A 23983-nucleotide genomic window follows, 5' to 3' on the forward strand; every position below is an offset into this window, starting at 1 on the left:
TTCTTCATTCTATTCCAGTTGGATGTTTATTTCTGCCTTTTGTTCCAAATTTTTCATTTGAGTCCCAGTTTCCTTCCCTTCACTGTTGATTCCCTATATATTTTCCTTTATTTAAGTTTGTATAGCCTTCATTTCTTCCTTTATTTTGCAAGCATACTCAGTCATTTCTGTGAGCATCCTAATTACCAGTGTTTTGAACTCTGCATCTGATAGGTTGGCTATCTCCTCATTGCTTAAGAGATAAAAATTGTTATTTTTCTGGAGTTTTGATCAGTTCTTTCATTTGGACCATATTTCTCTGTCTCGGAGCACCTGTTACTTGTAAGCGGTGGAGCCTTAGGTATTCACCAAGGTTAGGCAACCCACTTCACTGTGTTGTAGTGCTGTACGTAGAGGAGGGGTCAGAGAGGGAACAATGCCGCTTATTGGCTTTTTGGGCTCTTGCTCCAGTTTCCATCACTTCCTTCACTTCCCACAAGCATATTGTGCCCTTTCAAGTGCTGACTCTTGGGTGGGTGGGCAGGCTTGCATACATTCTAGGATCCCGTGGATCTCTCCAATAGACTCTCCTGTGAGACTGGAAGTTTCTCTCACCACCACAATTCCCAGAGATTTCTACAGTCAGGTTTTGAGGCTTTAGTTTCCTGCACTGGAACCCTGGATGGTACAGTTTGTCTCACTCCCCATTTGTTCTTCTTGGCTTATCTGCATGCAAATGTGGGAGTGCTGGTCCCCCAGCCACCACCTCACCAGCCCTGCCAACTGCAACCTTTCCTGGCATCCTCTCCATCTCAGCTTCCTGTCTCCACTCATCCTAACCATCTGGATGAATGTTTCTTCTTTAATTCCTTGATTATTGAACTTCCATGCAGTTTGATTTTCTGGCAGTTCTGGTTGTCTTTTTGTTTTTTAATTGGTTGTTCTTTTGGTTGTGCGAGGAAGTCAAGCGTATCTACCTATGCTTCCATCTTGGCCAGAGTTCTGCACAGCAAAATTTTAAATACCAAAAGCTTTTCAGGCAGGCTGACCTAGAATGAGCATTTTATGCAAATAAAATATTGTGAAAATAAAGATGTATAAAGATGAAAAAGCCTGAAGTTTGGAGAGTTATCAGGTTATGAAGCATTGCTACTGTGGAAGGTTATCAGTGTGAGTAGAGAGCAAGTGATAGATGAATATGTAAAGGATATCCAGAGAGCTACAGTAGTCCCCCACTGTCCACAGCTTTGTTTCCTCAGTTTCAGTTACCCATGGTCAACCATGGTCCAAAAATGTTAAGTGGAAAGTTATAGAAATAGTCCATAAATTTAAATTGCACAATGTTCTACTTAGTGAAATCTCATGTGGTCCTTCTCTGTCCCATCAAGGAAAGGAGTCATGCCATTGTCAAAGCATCCATACTGTATATGGTGCTCACCTGTTAGTCACTTAGTAGTCATCTTGGATATCAAATTGACAGGCAGTATTGCAGTGTTTATGTTCAAACAACCTGTATTTTCCTTAATAATGGTTCCAAAGTGCAAGAATAGTGATGCTGGCAATTTGGACATGCCAAAAAGAAGCTGTAAGTGAAAACTGAATATAGTATAATAAGATATTTTGAGAGAGAGAACACATTAACATGACTTTCATTGTATTATATTACTATAATTGTTCTATTTTATTAGCTATTACTTTATCATATGTATGCACATATTGGAAAAAACATCGTATATTTAGGGTTTAGTACTATCCATGGTTTCAGGCATCCACTGGAAGTGCTGGAAAGTATCCCCTGTGTGGATTACTATATAGCACTATAGTAAATGTTTTACAGACATCTCATTTAATCTTCACTACAGCATTATGAGGTAGATTCCAATTTCACAATTGGTTAAGTTATTCTCTCACAGTCATAAAACTATCAAATAATTTAGCCAGGCCTCTAACCCTGGTGTAATTTCAAAGCTTGATCTCTTAACCACTTGGCTTTGGATTTAAATTGTGGAGGACATCCAATACCATACTGAAGAGTTTCACTTTATCCCTAGGCATCATGAAGTAATCAATGATGTTTAAATAGTAAAGAGTCCTCGGTGATTTATATTTTAAAAGGATACCTCTTGTGTCAGAATGTAGGATGCTATAAATAGGAATGAAATTGAAGGCAAGGAAATGAACTAGAAAAATCTAGAAAGGAAATTGTGACGATCTGAAATAGGACATTCATTCAATCAGCAAATATTTATTGGCTGCCTCTTATGTAACAGCTTTGTGCTAGACCCTAGATACAAAGATAAAAAATTCTGATCCCTACTTTCAAGAAGCTTACAATCTAGAGAAAGATGGGCAGGAACTCTTTATATTAATCATATGAATGATACATAATATGTAATACTGTATGAATATAGGGTTAGAAGACTCAGATTACACTTTGCAGAGAAGGTAGCACTTGAGCTGACATGATGAATGAGTAGGACTTTGCAAACAGACAAATGGCATTCAAGAACAGGAAACTTGTGAGAGAATACAGTTGTAATAATATTTGGAACATATTTATAGTAAAAATTATTCATTGTTTATGTGAAGTTAAAATTTAATTAGGCATCCTGTATTTTATCGGGCAACCCTACTGGCCATCTACAAACTTTCCCTGTCTACAGCCATGTTCTCCCTTCCTGTCTATCTCCATAAAAGAATTCCTCTTCCTCGTCAGTATTCAAGTTCCACATATATTTTGCACTAAACCCACTTCCGTCTCCTGAATGACCTCATGCCATCAATTATCACATTTATCCTGATCCTCGACTCAAAACTTCCTGTCTTTGCTCTTAAAATTATTTTCACTGCCCATGTTGTAATTTAGGCTTTCTTTATTTTTCAGCAGGATTAGTATAATAGTTCTCAATATGTTCTTCCTACCTCCAGTCTGGCATTTCTTCAAATCTACTTCCAAACTACTGAGGGAATAATAATTAGAAATAATTGTATGAAGGGAAGTTGAGATAGAGATGTATAGAGAATGGAGTTGTAAATTTCTTATGTCTAGTTTTCGCCCTTCACTGACCATACTCAGGAACATGAACTTGATACAATACATATAATACACTCATTTATCCATTTATTTAATAATCCATTTATTAGAATTATTGAGTTTCTTTTATGTGTTAGGCCAAGTACTAAATATGGGGTTGTAAAGATTTTTAAACCATGGTCCTTCCCCTGGATGGGGTTATAGTTTAGTGAGAGATTTTTAAAAATCACAAAATGTTGTAAAAAGTGTTATATAAAAGAATTGGTGTATTCCACTTGTTTCCCCCAGGGTCTTTGCAAATCTTCATAGGAAATAAAACAAAACTCTGAAGTAGTGAAAAAAAGAAGAATTGGTGAAATGCTGTGAGAGCCCAGATAACTGAGCAAAAAATTTTGCCTTAAGAAATTGGTAATTACTTAATTGAACTTAATATTCTCTAGTATGAATACCATACTAGGTGAAGAACCATATAGCTTCCAGAGTTTTTCCCAGTTTGGAAATTTTATTTCTCTTGAAGTTTTGTCAAGAATAATGTCAGAGAACAGAACAAAACCACCAACTTCTTGAGTATTGTTATAATAGTAAACTTTAAAATGTCCTTCTCAGTACTTCCTCTAGTGTTCGAATCGCAGCGCTTAAAAGTGGAAGACCTGAAATCCAGCTATTTTAATGAATATCAATGGTTGAATTCCAATAGGTAATAATTACTTTGTGGGTTGCTTTGAGCTTGTCACCTCATCAGTACCAACACCATGAACTGATTTTATACACATCACTGAAGTTTAAAATAATATCTTAGATAGAATTTTATCAAAAGAACTAAAAAATTTTAAGGGAAAAAGAATATGATTTTATGTTTTGTAGGTTGATAATGATCTGTTTCTCTTTTGGCCCTTACTATTTGCCTTAAAATTGTTTCTAGAAACAGAAAGGAAAAACAGAGCCAAACATACTGACCCTATTAGTATACCGTGTTTCTCTAGTTGTGTATACAGTATCATGGAAGCATCTTAAAACTAACTTTATTTTGATGTGCATATCTTGTTTGGAAAATGGGGTCAATATAAATTATTAAAGTTCTGTTGAGGCTATAGAAGGTGATCAACAAAAAAAATTATGTCCATGGTATTTAAAATACATGTTTACCCTACTTGCAAACAAATTGGGTTCTTTCCTGAGCAATTTGGCACAGTTCTAAAAAAGCCTTTTATTTACTCTTCATTTTCTGCCAGTTAACTAAAAATCTCAAACTAAGATTAGAAATTTGTATTGATTATGGTTCTATCAATTGCGGGATTGTGTGTGTGTATATATATATACACACATGTATACATGTATATAGATATAAAACACACATCAGCAAGTCTCCTTGAGTGTAAACTACCCAATTTGGCAATATGCTTTCAAGTATCTTATGACACTGACAAAACCCCATCCTTTACTGTTTACCACAAAAAGTGAGTACCCAGTGAACATTCTGTCTTCCAGTAAATAGTGAAATAATTTGTTTGTAATGGTTTGTATGTTACTTTGGCTATAGAAACAGGGATGGTATAAATGGCTATTATTGCCTGTTTTATAATTTTCCTGATAAATTATTAGAGAAAAGATGCTATTTGTGAGGTTATGTTATAGAATATATGGAAATAACTTTAAATTTTTAAAACTCCTACCTGAAGATATGTTTATTGCTTTTAGAGAAAGGAAGGAAAGGAGGGAGGTGGGGGTGGGGGGAGAACAGGAGGGAGAAAGAGAGAGGGAGGCAAGGAGGGTGGGAGGAAAAAAGAGAGAAAGAAAGAGAGGAGCAAACATCAGTGTGAGAAACATCAATTAGTTGCTTCCTGTATGCGCTGGGCCTGGGGATTGAACCTGCAACCTAGGTATGTGCCCTGAGTGGGAATGGAAGCCACAATGTTTTGGTGTATGGGATGATGCTCTAATCAACTGAGCCACCTGGCCAGGATAGAAAAAACTTTTAGATTAAATTATTAAAATATGTTATGCATTTACCTGGAGAGAAGTGTGCCAACTTGGTAAAAGGAAAATTAGTAATTCTAAATATTTATTTTAGATTACGTTAATACAGCCCTGAAGATCTACATTCTATATACTTAGTTGAGATTTTACATACAGATTTCTTATACTAAACATTTTATCCTCCAGTTCAGTGAATATTTCTGAGCTGAGTATTTATTTAGCTCAGAAATATTCACTGAGTTTGTACAATGGGGAATGTACTGCGTTGAGAAATATTTATTGAGTTTGTTAAGCAATTACTTAAAAACAAGATTAAAACAAGGTCTTCTGCCTACTGAGAACTTGTAAACCTCTGAAAATGTGAGATTTCTACATGTGAAAAATTAAAAAGCATAACCAGGCAGTATATGATAAGTGAATAATAAGGACCCTAGAAAAGAGAATAACTTATATGGCAATTTTTCTGATAAACTTTTTAAAAAAATTAGTATTTCAGTTGGATGGGTTGGGTTTGCCAAGAAGAGCCAAGGGGTGAGAGATCTTACACAATACGTATAAAACGAACACAAGGATGAAGGGGGAAGTAAACCCACCTGACTTAAAAAAAATGTTAGGAGGCAGATTGTGACAGACCTTAAATATAAAGTTGAGATGCCAATAAAACCCATGAAAGACCTTTTATTCTGGTAAAAACACATAATATGAAATGTACTCTCTTAAAATTTTAACTGTATAGTACAGTATTGTTAACTATATGCATGTTGTTATACACTTTAGATCTCTAAACTCTTTTTATCTTGTGTAACTGAAACTCTATCATTGAACCAATTCCCATTTCCACTTCCCCCAACACACTTGTACCCACCATTCTACATTCTAGTCCTGCAAATAATATTGCTTTTGATACTTCATGTAAGTAGATTAATTTGACCTTCTGTGACTGGCTCATTTCACTTCTCATTAGATCCTTAAGGTTCATCTGTGTAGTAGTATATGTTAAAATTTCCTTCTTTTTTTTTTAAGGCTAAATACCAAACCATTGTCCAATAGCCCAAAAGTCCACATTTTCTTTATTCATTCATCTATCAATTGACATTTTCAATTCTTTCCGCACATAAGCTATTGTGAATCATGCTGCAATGAACATGGGAGTGCAGCTATTTCTTCAAGATCGTATTTTCAATTCTTTTACATAAATAACTGGAAGTGGGATGGCTGGATCTTACAGTAGTTCTATTTCTAATTTTTAGAGAAAATTCCATACTGGTTTCCCTAGTGGCTGCACCATTTACATTCCGACCAAGAGTGCACAAGTGTTCCAATTTCTCTACATCCTAGCCAACAGTTTTTTTAAAAAAACATTATAATACCATTCTAACAGGTGTCAAGGTGTTGATTTGCATTTCCCTGATGATCAGTGGTGTTGAGTATTTTTACATATACCTATTGGTCATTTGTATGTTTTATTTGGAGAAATGTCTATTCAAAATTCTTTACTTATTTTTTCTTTGGGTTATTTACTTTTTACTTTTGAGTTATAGGAGTTTCTTATGTATTTTATATATTAGACAATTATCAGACTTGTGGTTCATAATTTTTTTCTCTCATTCTGTAGGTTACCTTTTCACTCTGTTGATTGATTCTTTATTAACTGTGCAGAAGTACAATATTTACTAGTTTATTTTGCTTTCATTGCCTTTACTTTTGTGTCACATCCAAAAAAATCATTTGGAGACCAAAGTTAAGGAGCTTTCTATGTTTTCTTCTAAGAGTTTTGTGGTTTCAGGTCATATAAGTCCTTAATCCATTTTGAGTTGATTTCTATGTATGAGTAAGATATGATCCAATTTCATTATTTGTCATGTGGATATCCAAATTCCTAATACTATTGGTTGAAAAGACTATGTTTACCCCATTGTGTAGTCTTGGAACCCTTGTTGAAGAAATTTGACTGTATATGCATAGGTTTATTTCTGGGCTCTCTATTCTGTTCCTTTGGTTTATATGTCTGTCTTTATATCAGTAACAAAATTTTTCATTGCTATAGCTTATAATATGTTTTGAAGTCAGTAAATATGAGGCCTTCCGCTTTGTTCATTTTTCTTAAGACTATTTTGTCTATTCAGTGCCCTTTGTGGCTCCATATAAATTATAGGGTTTTTTCTATATCAGCAAGAAATACCATTGACATTCTGCTAGAGATTGCATTGAATCTATAGATAATTTGGGTAGTATGGATATTTTAACAATATTAAGTATTTCAGTCCATGAACATGGGATGTCTGTCCATTCTCTGTGTCTTCTTTAATTTCTGTCAGCAATGTTTTGTGATTTCCAGTGTATAAGTCTTTAACCCTTTGGATAAGTTCATTGCTAAGTATTTTTTCTTTTTGATATTATGCTAAATTAGGTGGTTTTCTTAACTTTCTTTTTTAACTGTTATTAGTTTATAGAAACAACTAATTTTTGTATGTTGATATATACTGCAACTTTGCTGAATTGGTTTATTGGTTTTTTGTAGGATCTTTAGGATTTTCTACATACAAGATTCTGTCAACTGTGATCTGAGTTTTTACTTTTTCCTTCTCTAGTTGGTAACTTACTTTCTTTTTCTTGAATTGCTCTAGGTAGGACTTCTAGTACTATGTTGAATAAGTGGTGAGAGTGAGCATCCATATTTTGTTCCTTATCTTTGAGGAAAGCTTTCAGTTTTTCACTGTTGAATATGATATAAACTGTGGACTTTTCAGATATGGTCTTTATTTTTAGTTTGTTGAGGTTTTATCATGAAAGATTATTAAATGCTGTCAGATGCTTTTCTGCATTTGTTTAGGTGATCGTGTTATTTTTATTCATTATTCTGTCAATGTAGTATATCACACTCATTGATATTGATATGTTAAAAAATCCTCGCACCAGAGGTATAAATCCCATTTGGTTACAGCATATGATCCTTTCATGTACTATTGAATGAATTCTGCTAGAATTTTTTTTTTAGGATTTTTGTTCCTATATTCATCAGAGCTGCTGGCCTATAATTTTCTTTCCTTGCAGTGTCTTTGTCTGGCTTTGGTATCAGGGTAATGCTGGCCTCATAAAATGAGTTTGGAAATATTACCTCATCTTCAATTTTTCATAACAGTTTGAGAAGGATTTTCATGAATTCTTCTTTAAATGTTGGGTAGAATTCTACATTGAAGTCATCTTGTTCCAGGCTTTTATTTTTGGTGGGGAGGTGGGGGGGAGGCCAGGGGTTTGATTACTGATTCAATGTCATTGATAGTCATAGATATGTTCAGATTTTGTAATTCCTTTTTTAAAGGTCTTATTTATTTAGTTTTAGATAGAGGAAAAGGGAGGAAGAAAGAGAGGGAAAGAAACATTAATGTGTGGTTGCCTCTCACATGCCCTCTACTGGGTATCTGGCCCTCAACCCAGGCATGTGCCCTGACTAAGAATCAAACCAGTGGCCCTTTGGTTTGCAGGCCAGCACTCAATCCACTGAGCCACACCAGCCAAGGCAGATTATGTAATTCTTTATGATTCAGTTTTGGTAGGTTGCATGTTTTTAGGAAATTTATCTGTTCCTTCTAGGTTATCCAATTTGTTGTTTTATAATTGCTGATATTAGTCTCTTATGGTCCTTTTACTTTTGTGCCACTAGTTCGAATGTTCCCTCTGAATAAGAAAGCTGGTGCCATGTTGAGAAGGATCTATAGAGTGTTTTCTGAAATAAGAAGAATTTTTTTAGTTTTTTGGATTACTTTTTATTCAGCAAGATTTGATTTTTAACATGCATTTTGATTTGCACAAAATTTCTTTTAATATTGAATTTTCTAATCATGTTCAGTTGGTTATTTTCTTCTGTAAGTTTTCCTCTCTTTTTTATGAGCTTGTATCATAAAGGGAGAGTAGTTGAAGAGCATTTAGTACAAATGATGTATTCCAGACTTGGTCTCTTAGTGGATTAAAATACTATATATCCTGTTCACCTGTTTTCAGACTTTGTGAATACTCTATTATGTATTTACTGTACTATTATCATGTTAACAATAGGACCCATTACTTTAAATTAGAAGTACTGAAGAGGTGTGTCATTCTGAAAAGGTGTGTCATTGAAGACTAACATGCTGAGCAGATTATTTGAACATTAACATACAGTTTAAAAATAAGTTTATCCTGTTTCCCAACTTTTTGTATGCCCTGAAGTTTTCTGTTCATCTACCCTCCTACCCCATTTTGATAACTTCCTACTGGAAAGTGAATGGTACAAAATAATATTGCCTATCTCTAGATTAGTGCTGATTGAAAAAAATTTAACTGAGCTACTGCTTTAATTGTGTGCTTGCCTTGCTTTTATAGGGACTCCTTGGAAATAGAGGGCCTCCTGGACCTCCTGGTCTCAAAGGAACACAGGTATGGAAAAAAATAAATATCCAATCATCAAATTTTTAGTTGAATCTTTCCCTTTTTAATTTTTGTGGGACATTAGTTTTTGCTTAAGGAAAACACTACTTCGCTATGGACAATTTTTGCCATAGAGGATTTCAAGTTACCATTGTATACTAGCAGTTATGGAATGGGATTTGCAATCATTTTAGTGTTCTGAATTCATTAAGTGATTTATATCAGTAGTATCCATGAAACAACTGAAAAATCTGAGCCTAGAATCCCACTTATATGTAGTAAAGTTTACATTTACTATGTTTATTTTATACTTTAAAATAAATTATATTTTGATTAAATTGTGAATTGAGCAAAATATTTCTTAATCAAATGAATAGAATATATGATTCTAAAAAGTACTGTCTATATTGTTCAGATGTGTTAACATCAACTTCTATTTGAAGGTGAAAAATCAGTATTTTTAGAAAACGTGTCAATAAATGGAATAAAATCATGTATTACCTTTTTATTTTCTTAAAGAATAATGTATAAAAATTTAGCTTTAAAAATTTTAGCCCTGGCTGGGTAGTTTAGTCTTTTAGGGCATCATCCTGATAACCAAGATTTCATGGGTGCTATTCCTGGTCAGAGTACATACAAGAAGCAACCAATGAATGCATAATAAGTGGAATAACAAATCTATGTTTCTCTCTCTCTCCCCACTTTCTCTCCCTCCCATTCCCTTTCTCTCTCCTAAAAAATCAATTTTAAAAATTCTTTACTTGTCCTATGTTCTTGCTTCTATTCCCTATCCACTTATACAGGTTTTGTATGCACAAAATTTTATAGTATTTTATATTTTATGAAATTACAAATAATTTGACTCCGACAATATTGGATCTATAAATTAATCAAGCAGAAACTGTAGACATTAACCCCATTTGGTATGACTAACACTTTCACTGTTATTCACTCTCTGTTTTTTATATATAACATATTATTTACCAATTTAAAAATAATGCTATAGTACATATCTTCTTTAGACTCGATGTGGATTGTCACAAAAATTAAAATACAAGAAAAATCACAATTATTTTCATCACTGAGCTTCAGATTTCAAAATGAATAGAACAGGGTTTACATTTTTAAATACTTCAGGCTGTGATATGTTCTGATTTTTTTAAGGGAGAAGAAGGACCAATCGGACCCTCTGGAGAATTGGGGCCAAGAGTAAGTATCATATAAATAATTTCCAAAAAGTTCTTCTCTTAAAATGACTATTCTATAAAGGTTTTTCAACAGTGCCAAGTTTTAAGTTACAGCAAAGGATAAAAATGAAAAGAAGCAATAGCCATATAATCCCCCCAAATAAAATAGGCCTATAATTAGAATTTTCCATGGATATTTTAATCCCTGATGTTATACCTCTATATATTTATTTGTTTCTTCAGCAGTCTTATGGTCTTAGTAAGTTATGCAATTTATTTATAAAGTTTCTTGAAATGTAATAGAAAGCTAAATACCTTAGCCATTTTGTTAATATTCTGGGAATTTCTGTTTTCTAAGTATGTCAATAAAATTATGGAAAGTTAATAAGATGTATTTTCTGCTGACTTTTTAAAGATGTGTGGTAATATATGAATTACTCATTTTCAATTTCTGAAAGTGAATTCTTTAAGAATTTGGATACGCAGGAACTAAAGTTTACATTATCATGGAGTAGTTAAGGTGTCAGTATTACATGCATTTTAAGGCATAATTAGACTCACATAAAATACATCTTATTCTTTTTTCTTAAGAACATCATAACACAGATTCTTAAAATACTTAAGGAGACAGAAATTATTTCTTTTGCACCTTTTCCTCACTAGCACATATACTGACACTATCCCATTGGGGAAAAAGAAAGATTTTTGTTTTATTTTTTTGTGAGGATCTCTGAGAAGATTGAAGTAATTGGAGGAGATTTTCCACAAGAGTCTACCATCACTTCTACTCACTTCCCTATATCAGTGCCATTTACTCTGTCTTCTCTTCTCTTCTGTTACTGTGGACAAACAGGCCATTTTTTCTATCAAGGTCAAAACTTCCACTTACTTACTTCATATATTATCCTCTTGTCCATTGAAGAACATTGATCTACCAATTTTCTACACCCTCTCCTGCATCATAATTTTATTCTCTCTAATGGATCAACCCTATCAGTATACAGGCATGCCATTATTTCTTCCATTTTAAAAACGAGAGTTCCAGCCAAGATGGAGGCATAGGCAGAAACCCTTCGCTTCCTCGCCCAACCAAAAGGAAGATAACAACCAATCTAAAATCAATAAATAACCAGAAGCACCAGAAAATCAAACTTCATGGAACTCCGACGACCTTGGAATTAAAGAAACAGCAAACAGAAAAACCAGACCAGTAAGGTGGCAGACAGAGAGAAACTGTGGCAAGGTAGCAGACTCTGAGGGCAGGACTGGCTTGAGAAACTGTGGCAAAGCAGTGGACCACATGGTTCAGGCTGGCTGTGCGAAGGGACAGGGCTGACGTAAGGAGAAACTGAGACTCAGAGCTGACTGTGGACTATGGTGATTGCCACAGTGGGGGAAACTCTCAGTATCACACAAGAATTCGTTGGAAAGTATGCTAGCAATAATCAGGCAAGCCACACTGTTCCCTCTCTGGCCCCTCCCCCACAGGCAGCACAGTAAAGAGGATTGCCCTGGCCGGGTGAACACCTAAGGCCCCATACCCTTACAACCTATCAGCTGCACCAAGACAAGGAAATATGGCCCAAATGAAAGAATAGAGCAAAACTCCAGAAAGAGAACTAAGTGAGGAGGAGAACACCAACCTATCTGATGGAGAATTTAAAGCCCTGGTAATCAAAATGCTCACAGAACTAATTGAGCTTGGTTGAAATATGAAAGATACCCAAAATGAAATAAAACAAAATATTCAGGGAACTAACAGTGACATGAAGGAAATCAGGACTCAAATCAATGATATGGAACAAAAGGAAGAAATAGACATCCAACTGGAACAGAATGAAAAAACAAGAATTCAAAAAAATGAAGAGAGACTTTTAAACCTCTGGGGCAACTTGAAATGTTCCAACATCTGAATTATAGGAGCACCAGAAGGAGAAGAACAAGAGCAAGAAATTGAAAACTTATTTGAACAAATAATGAACAAAAACTTCCCCAATCTAGTGAAGGAAATAGACTTCCAGGAAGGCCAGGAAGCCCAAAGAGTCCCAAAGAAGTTGGACCCAAGGAGAAACACACCAAGACACATCATAATCACATTAGCCAAGATGAAAGATAAGGAGAGAATCTTAAAAGCAGCAAGAGGGAAGGGAAGAGCTACCTACAAAGGAGTTCCCATAAGGCTATCAGCTGATTTCTCAAAAGAAACCTTACAGGCAAGAAGGGGCTGGAAAGAAGTATTTGAAGTCATGAAAGGCAAGGACCTCCATCCAAGATTACTCTATCCAGCAAAGCTATCGTTTAGAATGGAAGGGCAGATAAAGTGCTTCCCAGATAAGGTCAAGTTAAAGGAGTTCATCATTCACCAAGCCATTATTATATGAAATGTTAAAGGGACTTATCTAAGAAAAGGAAGATCAAAAATATGTACAATAAAATGACAACAAACTCACAACTATCAATGAATGAACCTAAAAAAATAAAAGAAAGAAAAACAATGAAAATAAAAACTAAGCAAATGATTAGAAACAGGAACAGAATCAGAGAAATAGATATCACATGGAGGGTTTTCAGTGGGGAGAGGTAAGGAAGGAATGGGGGGGAAAGGTACAGGGAAGAAGAAGCATAATTGGTAGGCATTAAATAGGTGGGGAGAGGTCAAAAATGGTACAGGAAAGAGAGAACTCAAAGAACTTATATGTACAACCCATGGACATGAACTAAGTGGAGGGGAATGCTGAAGGGTTGGGGGTGCAGGGTGAAGGGGGAATAAAGGGGGAAAATTGGGAAAACTGTAATAGCATAATCAATAAAATATACTTAAATAAATAAAAATGAAAACAAAACTTTTATTGATTTCGGTTTACCTTCCAAGTGTTATTTTTTTCTCCTTCTTTTTTCAGGAAAACTTCTCAAAAGTATTGCCTATATATGCTCTTTCTGAATTTCCTCCTCACCCTATCTGCTAAAACCATTTTTGTTGCTCCCCAAAACTCAAAAACAGTAATGATCTTGTGAAGGTCATCAATGACCTTCAGGTTGATGAATTCAATGATCATTTCTTAATCTTCATATTACTCAATACTTATACTCTTCAGAATTTGATTAGATCACTCTCACCTTCTAGAAACACATTTTTCATTTTCATGATCTTCCTCCTGATTGGCAGCAAATTGGCATATTATCTTAATCTCGTCAAACTATAAAGTTTAGAGTGTTCCAAGGCTTGGTTTGTAGATTTTTCTTCTCTGTCTACACTCAGATAAGCTGATCCCATCTTATGGCTGATGATTTTCAAAATTGATTTTCATAATTTATGTTTTTATAAGAACTTTCTAGCCCCTGAACTATGGACTTATGTAACTACCATGTGATCTCTCCATTCAGATGTATAAGAAGGCTGTCAAACTGAAATGTCCAAAACTGAGTTTGTGGTTTACCTTCCAGATCTGTTCTGGCAACAGTCTTCCCCATTTTGTTTGGCCCCCCTTTCACGTGGTAATTCTTGACTTTTCCATTTTTCTTATATTTCACACATGACCTGCCAACAATTCCTGGAATAACTGTCTTCAGACTATAGACAGAATCTTACACCAGTTCTCACAACCTCCTCTGTAACCACCTTGATCTGTGTGACTGTCATATCTCATTTGGATTATTACCATAGACTCCTCTTTGAATTCCCTGCTTCTGCTCTTGCATCAAAGTGATCCTGCTAAAACTTAGATCATGGCACTTCTCTTTTCAAAGCTTGTCTAAAGCTTCCTGTCTCAGAGTAAAAGCTAACATCCTTACTGTAGACTATCAAACCCTCATCACCCATCTCCCATACTCCTCTGTGACCTTGTCTTCTTACTGATCTTGTCTCTCATGCTGCTCCAGCTGCACTGACTCTTCATGGTTTCTCCAGCAGAGAAGGCACATTCTTCTTCTCACAGGAGCTTTGCACATGTTCGTTTCCTCCACATGGAATGCTCTTCCTTCAGATATCCACATAACTTACCCTCTCTTCAAGTTTTTATTCAACTATCACCTTCTCAGTGAGGTCTTCCCTGGCAATTTTATTTAAAAATTCAACAAAACTCACTCAACAGTTTATATCTCATTCCTTACTTAATTTTGTGTCCTTCACATTTACCACTACTTAACATGCTGTATATTTTAGTTGTTTTTTTTAATGATGCATTCTCACTTAAATGTAAGCTCTACAAAGGCGAGAGTGTTCATGCACTCCTCCACGCCCAGTCCCAAGAGCTGTGAATGGCACATCGTAGACAGACCTTACAGAATGAATGTGTAATGAGTATGATAAAATAGAATTAACAAACAGTTTTGCTTTATCACATAAAATAGTCTGAATTCTTATGAAACTTTCAAAATTAGAATGATTAAATAAATCCTCTTTTTTTTCTGTTCTCTTCTAGGGAAAACCAGGTCAAAAGGGTTATATGGGTGAACCAGGACCAGAGGGCTTAAAGGTAAAGCAACTGACTTTATTACCAGTTATAAAGTATAACTTTCAAAAAGATCAAATATTTACTTTCATAAAAATATGAAATGAACACATGTCAAAGATTTCATTCAACTTGATGAGAGAACCAGTAATAATGTTAAAACTGGTTCTAATAGCATTAGAACATATAATATATACACTATATAATGGCATATACATCATAAATTTCTGCATCATTTTTCAATTCAGACTACCCAGTTACAGATGCTCAACAGCTACTTATTAGTGGCTACAGTATTGTCCAGTGCAGTGTAACATTTTATTACTCCACATTACAATATAATTATTCACTTTTAGATAGCAATTGATAGTTTATTCCCGTTTCAGTAAAAAAAATATGTATACATTCTCATCAGATTAATTATGTGTGGTGCCCTGAACTTGATCTTCTACCTTTCGTTAATCTATCTCTGCATTATTTCAACCTTTGTTTATGCTATTTCTCACCACTCAAAATGCCCTTTCTCATCGCCAGTGTAAATATTACTCATTCTTCAGGGCCAATTCAAATGTCCTTTCATACTTCATTATTTGAAATTATTAACATTTGTGTTTTCAAAAGGTAATATTATCTTTACACTGTATTTTACCCACATGCCCAAATAGGCTATGGGACCACCACCATAATTAGACAGATTAATATTTCTGTGGTACAATGTGAGCATATTCAGATTATCAAAATAAATCAAGACTATAAATAACCTCACTCTGATCAGCTTAATCATTGCTGTCAAATAAATTCAGGTTAGGACACATTTCCCAATGATTTGTGAAAACCTTTGGGTTTTCAGAGCTTTAGGGACTGTGACCCATGGATATGAACGTGACCTTACTTCTCCAGTGAACATCTCTGGCTGCACCAGCACCCAGGGTACCTGCCCCTGTGCTCTTCTTTACTACTCACCTGTGCATGTACTCTGTTCAGCCCCGCATTGTGAATACCTTGTTCCCTGAAGCAAACAGCGTGTCCCTATGGGCAAGGGCTTTATTTGTATTATTAGTATCTTCCATAGTACCTACCACCTGCCTTTTGCAGAGTACATCTCAATAAATATTTTATTTTTAAATTGTATTTGTAGAGGTGTTTTAAAAGTGATTAAAAGTCCTTAACAGAATGTAATTTAAGAAAATGTTATTAATGTTTGAATGAAAATAGAGGAAAGACCATATTTGATAAAAAAGCTGTCTAGTGAACTGTCAACCTAGTTTTGAATAACTGAGATTTCCTTTTCCTTTTTCTAGGTTATAACTAGATAATTACATTAAAAATGAAAACATAAGCAATGTCTTGAATAATCTTGTTCAAAAAATAATTGTTTTTGCAACTTTGTGTTCTTTACTAACAGGGAGAAGTAGGAGATCAAGGAAACATTGGAAAGATTGGTGAAACAGTGAGTTTATTTTATGCTCTTTTATATTTTAATTGGCTGTAAGCATTTTTAGGAATCATGTTAGTCATGATCAGTATTTATAAAATTCAGAACAAATTCCTACCCACAACAAATTTAAACTCACTTGTGACATGACAAATAAAACCCATTATATTTACAAAAGAGTAATTAAGGAAAACATAATTACTAATATTTTTTATCTAAATATAAATTATATTTATGATTTCAAGAGTATTCTTGTTTCTAATATTTGGTCTCTATTTTCAGTTCTAATCATATTTCAATCTAAATTAAACATTAACATTCTTCATTAATAAATGTTATAAGTTATCAAACCATAAGAATAGTTTAGTAGTTTGAAGATGCCTTTCTTTAGATTTGAAAGGTGGAGTAAATCAAGAGGTAATGAATTAAATATTATAATTTCCTCAAAAAGTTTTGACTTTTTAAAATTTATATTACTACAGAAGTAGGAGGTTTCATATTACAACTAATTTTATTTTCTACAATGAGTAAAGGTAGCTAAAATATTCTCTTAGCAAATGAACCTATACAACATATATAAAGTGTTATGTTAAATTAATTCAAATGAATTTATGTACATAATGCACTAGGTTGTCAGAAAGCAAGAGATATCATTTAATAGGTTAAATGAGCAAATTCAATTTCCTATAACCTATCTTATGACTTACATAAAAATAAAATTTTTAAAAATTGTATTCTAAGCTTAAGTAATTAAATAATCATATTTTCTTGTGTTATAGAAAAATAGCAATACATTTCTGATATGCTTAGTTTTGTCATTAATTATTAATAAAAATAGGGAGCTAATCCATTTACTCTTTTTTTTTTAATCATCACCCAAGGACATTTTGTTTCAATTGCTTTTGAGAGAGAGAAAAAAACATGGATGTGAGAGAGAAATATTGATTGGTTGCCTTCTTGTATGTGCCCTGACCAGGGATCAAATCCAAAACCTGAGTATGTGCCCTGACTGGGGATAAAACCCACAACCCTTTGGTCTATGGAATGATGCTCCAACCAACTGAGCCATACTGGCCAGGGCCCATTTACTCTCTGTTTAAAATTTCTATTTGTTTTTACATTTTAACATTTTTATTGTTGTTTAAGTATAGCTTTCTGCCTTTTCCCCCCAGTCCATTTACTATTAAAAGACTGTAGCCATACCAATTAATTCTGAATAACTGAAGGTAATGTTTTTGTTTTTGTTTTTGTTTAAACTGAGAAGGGAAATTTCAGTGGAGTATTTACATCAATTAGATTATATAAGACTTCTCATCAAATATGATTGTAACTCATATTTCTCTAAGGCCACTAAAAGAAATTAAACTTTGCCATTTCAGAGTGAAAAATTGCTTAAGAAATATATATAAACTACAAATAATAGCTAAAGTTAAAATCCCAATGAAGCGCAACTTCTAAGTGTTATGTACTTAATAGTGTTGCTCTAGTTTGACACAGTATTAGAACGTACTGCCGGTGCTGTCCAAAGGAGAACTAGGCTGTCTAGGCAGGCAGTGGATTTATGTTCGTGGAGAGAAATTAACATTGATCATTTGCTATGTGCCAAGCATGATGTCAAGTGATGTTTCATATTATGGCATTTCACTTAATTCTCAAATAATTTGAAAAGACACATTTTATTATTATAGTCTTTGAAATGAGGAGATGGAAGCACACTAAGTAACCTGTTCAAAGTTACATAACTAATACATTGCAGAACTGAGAAGTAAACCCAGAGCTCCACACTAAAAATCCAAAGCATTATACCACGCTGGGGATGTCCCCCTAGTTTTACTGAGGTATATTTGACAAATAATGTTGTAAGATATTTAAAGTGTAGGTGATAATTTGATACACATATACATTGTGAAATGGCCCCCGTCAAGTCAGTTAATGTAAGAATGGATATTTTACTGTTAGTTGAACAGCCACTTGGCCTAGATGTTGCAGAGAGGTTTTAAGCATCAGATAAACTTTCCAACAAAAGGAACTTTAAAAGTTTGAGATTTCATCTTTCTGTTTAAGGATGGAAGACAAAGGCTTTTAAAAATCTTCAGTGACTATATTTAGTTAATTAAAATATATAAAATGCCTAGAGAATATTTTTGGATCTAGTAATTACCAGTTTGTGTTTTATCTTATTAATTTTAAATTCTTAGAAATATAGTTCATGTATTCCAGAGTTCTGTTAATACAAAACTCTCAAGATATTGGAAGATATGGTTGTACTTCATAAAATCAGTCTTATAATTTTGGGGATATCTAAGCTAAATCATAATTATATAGCTAGATTTAACTTTCCCTAGTCTTTCTGTATAGGCATTTAATCACCTTTAACTGGATCTTCTACTGTTTTATTTGTTTCTTTCTGGATTTATGCAAATTATAAACCAGTTTGTGGTAGAGCATGCCAAGTACAGCAGTCCCAACTATATTTCATGTCTGGATACCCCTTAGATTTATTTACTATAGATTAATAATTAATTTCTGCAGGTGTCCTTTAAATAAGTCTCTGATTTCAAAAGATATGATATCCCTTATCTTCTTAACCCTAGCATTCTTTTTATTTCTTTTTTTCTTTTCTCTCTTTTTATTTTACAAATAAACTGGAATTATCCCACCTTAATTGCTAGGCTTCTCTGTGTCTTTAACTTTCTAGGCTAAAAATATTTAAAGAGCTATACAAGAAAAAATAATGTAGTTTTTCAGTATTGGTCAAGAAACCAGAATTAGGATTAGTAGACAGACATTAAAAGAACAACTTTTATCATAGGCAAGAATATTTTAAAAGAATGTCTAGCACTTAAACAGACACTCCCATAGAGTGATTCAGCATCTCATTATTATGAGGTTTAGATTACTTTCCTCAATCATTTATTCAGCAGATGTTTATACCTGTATTCAGACACATTTTTTGAACACACGGTCCCTGCCTCCCTGAGACTTATGGAGTGAGTCTATTAGAGGTTTGGCAGACATTAAATAATCACAAAAAGAAATATATAATTTTAAACTGTGATACATATTATAGAAGAAAAGTTTAAAGGACTCTGACAAGGGTACCAAACTTGGATCAGGAGAGGAAAAAAGACTGTTTTGAAGAAATGACATAACAAGTTGCGACCATAAAGAATGGTATGAATTAGCGAGGGAAGACTGGGGAGAAAGAACATTCCTGGAAGGTGCAATATAACATACTTCTCTCCTTTGCCACTTACCATTAAAAAAAAAAAAACATAATTTCCCCAAATATTTTTTCTCAATGGTAAAAAGATGAAAATAATTAGTACTTTATAGAGTTTCCTATGAGGCTTGAACATGAAAATGCATTTAAAGCACTTAGAGCCAGTTATATAGTAAAACCTTCAAAACTGTTAGCTGTGTTGGTGGTTTTGGTTATTGTTATATGTGATTGGCCTAAGTGGGCAAGCATTTAGCTGTTTTGAGGAACTTAAAGAAAGCCAGCAGGGGCAGACTTTGATGGGCCAAGGGAAAAGCAACATGAGGTGATACGAGTGAAGGAGGCAGGAGCCAAATCATTGAGGGCCAAGTTTATTACTTTGGACTTGATCCTAAAGTTGATGGAAAATCATTGAAGTATTCTAAATAAGCCAACTACATGATTTAATTTGTGTTTGAAGATCACTTCAGTTATAAGGGATTGGGAAGTTGGTACATGGTTGTGAGGAGCAGAAGTAGGAGAGGGTATCCCGGTAGGATGACATTGCAGTAGTCTAAATAAGAGAAAGATGATTTGGGCCAGGGTGATGGCAATGGACACAAGAGAAGTGGATATATTGAGACATATTTAAGGTGATCATTTTGGACATAGGTTTCAAAAATGAAAGGATTCTAGTAAGTTTATGACTTTTAATAGGCCTTTGATAACTAAACTACTTATAAATTGTCAGGAATATTATGAAAGCAGAAGGAATTGGTATATATGATGCCTAAGAATCCATGGCTCTTTTCTGAGAATTTTAATGTGTCTAATCTTCCTCTCGCCTGCTGATTTGGCTTCTTCCCTCTGGCTGTCCTCCAGTTTCATTAAGTCTTTCTGGAGTTGGAGCAAACAGAACTAGACCAAATATTTTAGATTCAATGGCTCCACAGCCTCCTCCATGAGCAGGATGGTAATGTCTGTTATATTTTCTTTATTGTTGATACTCAAAACCATACAAGTTTTTTTTCCCATAGCAGTCAGCTAGGATGTCTTTGGGAAATAATCAGTGGCCAGTCACACCCAGGATTCTTTTCTGGTCTGTTATTTTAATGATAAAATTTGGAAATTTTTTTCATTACATGACCTTGACTGCATTAAATTTCAGCTGCCACTGTTGTACCCACTTAAAAAGATTCTTATGTTGTCTTATAGTCTGGCCACATTGATTTATCTCTTAAAATACCCAGCTATTTGACTTCACTTCACTTATTCCTTCATTTATCAATTTAGCAAGATTTCATAAGCAACCTACTGTGTCCTCTCTGTTTTTCTGTCTGCCCTCTGATGTGCTATTGTAAAGTAAATGACTGATGAACAGAAAGGAAGAAGAAGAGGACAGGCCATGGATAATCCTCAAAATCAGGTACTCCACTTCCCATGAAAAAACCTTTAAAATTATAGAGATTCCAATGGCTGATTCTAAGCTGGTTTATAACCAATTTATTCAAGACCAAACAGAGGTAGAGTCAGAGGAGGAAATTAAAAAAAGAAAGAAAGAAATCTATTCATTGGTGACCTTTTATCTTTTTAAATCTGGAAACAATACTTGTAAAATAAGCCTTATGGCCATTCTGTAAGTAAGGAAACTAAAATTTATTGAATTTATGTGATTGTTCACATTCATACAGGTAGTAAACAGTAGATCCGGGTTTCAGGTTTGAATTTTCTACTTCCAGTTCCAAGGTTTTTTCCTCTGTATCACCTCATGTAGCAAGACAGTTTGTCTTGTCTTTAAATGGAACCAGGAAGTACATCTTTGGAAACCAATGGTTAGAAAGATTCCAAAAAGGGCAAAATAAAACTTCACTTTGTAATCTCTTAGGCCAACCTGACAACTAAATTTTAAAATATTGTTGACTATTTTTAGTTTCTGGGAAGTAGTGAAACAAAATTTAATGTATTTATAATGGAATCAGGAAACATTTGAAGTATCTACATCTATGTAAAATGTAGGAAGACTACATTTTAGAAGTGCTCAACATAAAAAACCTAATTTGATACAGTAGTTAGTTTTGCTGTTCTGTGGTATTACATGACATTATTATCTGATATAATAATCAATACACATTGATTTTATTTAATGAGTTTCATTTTTACTTTCATTAAGAAGAGAATGCTAGCTTTGATGGACCTGTCTAAATTATAAAAATTGACTCATATTTCCTTGAGAAAGTCTCAGAAGTTGATGTCACCATTTAGCCAAACAGAAAAAAACAATGTAAAGCACTATCAACTGCCCCTACATAAGGCCTACTCTCAGTGCATTTATCTTTAAAACTGTCATCTACCCCTTCCTGCTTTCAAGTTGCACATACCTGTAGCACAAAGCTGTTGTATATCTCCTACACAGCAGGGAGTGGTAACTTTTTTCAGAAAATGGAAGGTTATACTAAATGTATATTCATGATACATCCATCATGAGGGTGTTTATCTGAATATGATAAAAACAGCTACTATTTATTGAAAATATGTGATATGCCAGATACTGTGCATATATCGTACCATTTAATCCTCACAAAGACCCTGGGAAATAAAAATTATTTCTATTTTATGCACAGAAAACTTAGGTTTCAGAGAACTTAAGGGACTTGTCCAGGTGAGATAGTGAAAGAGCAGAGCTGGGATTGAAAGACAGTTATCGCTAACTGCTCCTTGTGAACCTACTTCTTATCAGTGATGTGAAGATGTCCAGTTGTCCTTCTAATGAATATATATCATCCTGTTATTACTATATGAAATTTGAGATGTGGGAGCCCCATATACCACACTGTGGTTTGAGAGGTGTCTCAAAAAATATGGATGTGTTAAAGTTACTATGCTTTAGGTTATGTATTTGACATGCATCATCTTTGTAATGTATAAATAGCATAACTTGTTTGATTAAGAAGCCACAGTGAACTAATTTCACAATAGTATTAGGTCTATGAAGGTGTAGAAAATTAGAAGTGTAAATCATTGGAATCAAAGGAATGGCACAGAAAGTATGTGGACATATCATAGGATGTGAACAGAGAAGTAATGTGACACTAAAATTCCAGGTAAATTGAAGTGAAGTGAATTAAACAAGACAATTCTCCTAAAACCCACTGTTCTCTGAAAACCTGGTGCAGGTAACTCTATGGTTAACTATTACTTTATAAATGAGATGCTAATAGTTTAAATCTCAAACACAAGAGATTTCTCTAAGAAAATTGAATCAGCAAATTTCTAGGAAATGTTGAGTTTTTATTTATTTATTTATTATTGAATGTATATCATTTACATTCAGTAATAATTTTTATTTATTTTATTGTTGTTCAAGTACAGTTGTCTGCATATTCCCCCACCACTCCCCCCAACCTCCTCCATCCCCACCCCTACCCCTGATCCCACCCCACCTTGGTTTTGTCTGTGTGTCCTTTATAGTTGTTCCCAAAAACCATTCATTCCCCCTTTTCCTCTATTAACCCCTTCCACCTCCTCTCTGGTTACTGTCAGTTTGTTCTTAATTTCAATGTTTCTGGTTATATTTTGCTTGCTTGTTTGTTTTGTTGATTAGGTTCCACTTAAAGGTGAGATCGTGTGGTATTTGTCTTTCACTGCCTGTTTTATTTCACTTAGCATAATGCTTTCCAGATCCATCCATGCTGTCACAAAGGGTAGGAACTCCTTCTTTCTTTCTTCTGTGTAGAATTCCATTGTGTAAATTTCAGAGTGAAATTCATAGTTTTTTGATTCATTCATTTATTGATGGGTACTTAGGTTGCTTCTAGTACTTGGCTATTGTAAATTGTGCTGCTATGAACATTGGGGTACATATGTTCTTTTGGATTGGTGTTTCAGGGTTCTTAGGATATAATAATCCTAGCAGTGTAATCGTTGTGTCAAAAGGCAGTTCCATTTTTAATTTTCTGAGGAAATTCCATACAGTTCTCCACCGTGGCTTCACCAGTCTGCATTCCCATCAACAGTGCACTAGGGTTCCCTTTTCTCCACATCCTCTCCAACACTTGTTGTTTGTTGATTTGTTTATGATGGCCATTCTGACTGGTGTAACATGGTATCTCATTGTGGTTTAAATTTGCATCTCTCTAATGGCTAGTGATGCTGAGTATCCTTTCATATGTCTCTGGGCTTTCTGTATGTCCTCTTTGGAGAGGTGTCTGTTCAGGTCTTTTGCCCATTTTTCATTTGGGTTGTTAGATTTGAATTCTAATCCTAGATCTCTGCCTAGTGCATACCAAAATTCCAGTCTTCCAGAACTAATGCAGG

At 34.2% G+C, this 23983-nt stretch overlaps 1 protein-coding gene across 1 annotated transcript in view; it reads left to right on the top strand.

The window, feature by feature from the left end:
* Positions 1–23983, top strand: part of COL24A1 (collagen type XXIV alpha 1 chain) — a 342153-nt gene that overhangs the window by 150557 nt on the left and 167613 nt on the right. The window contains exons 22-25 of the mRNA XM_045835493.1: positions 9353–9406; positions 10562–10606; positions 15006–15059; positions 16441–16485. Coding sequence (XP_045691449.1) covers positions 9353–9406; positions 10562–10606; positions 15006–15059; positions 16441–16485 — 198 coding nt within the window. The remainder of the gene's footprint in view (positions 1–9352; positions 9407–10561; positions 10607–15005; positions 15060–16440; positions 16486–23983) is intronic.

This window comes from Phyllostomus hastatus, unplaced genomic scaffold (assembly GCF_019186645.2).
Source record: "Phyllostomus hastatus isolate PE091 unplaced genomic scaffold, TTU_PhHast_1.1 phas_contig_209, whole genome shotgun sequence".
NCBI lineage: Eukaryota > Metazoa > Chordata > Mammalia > Chiroptera > Phyllostomidae > Phyllostomus > Phyllostomus hastatus.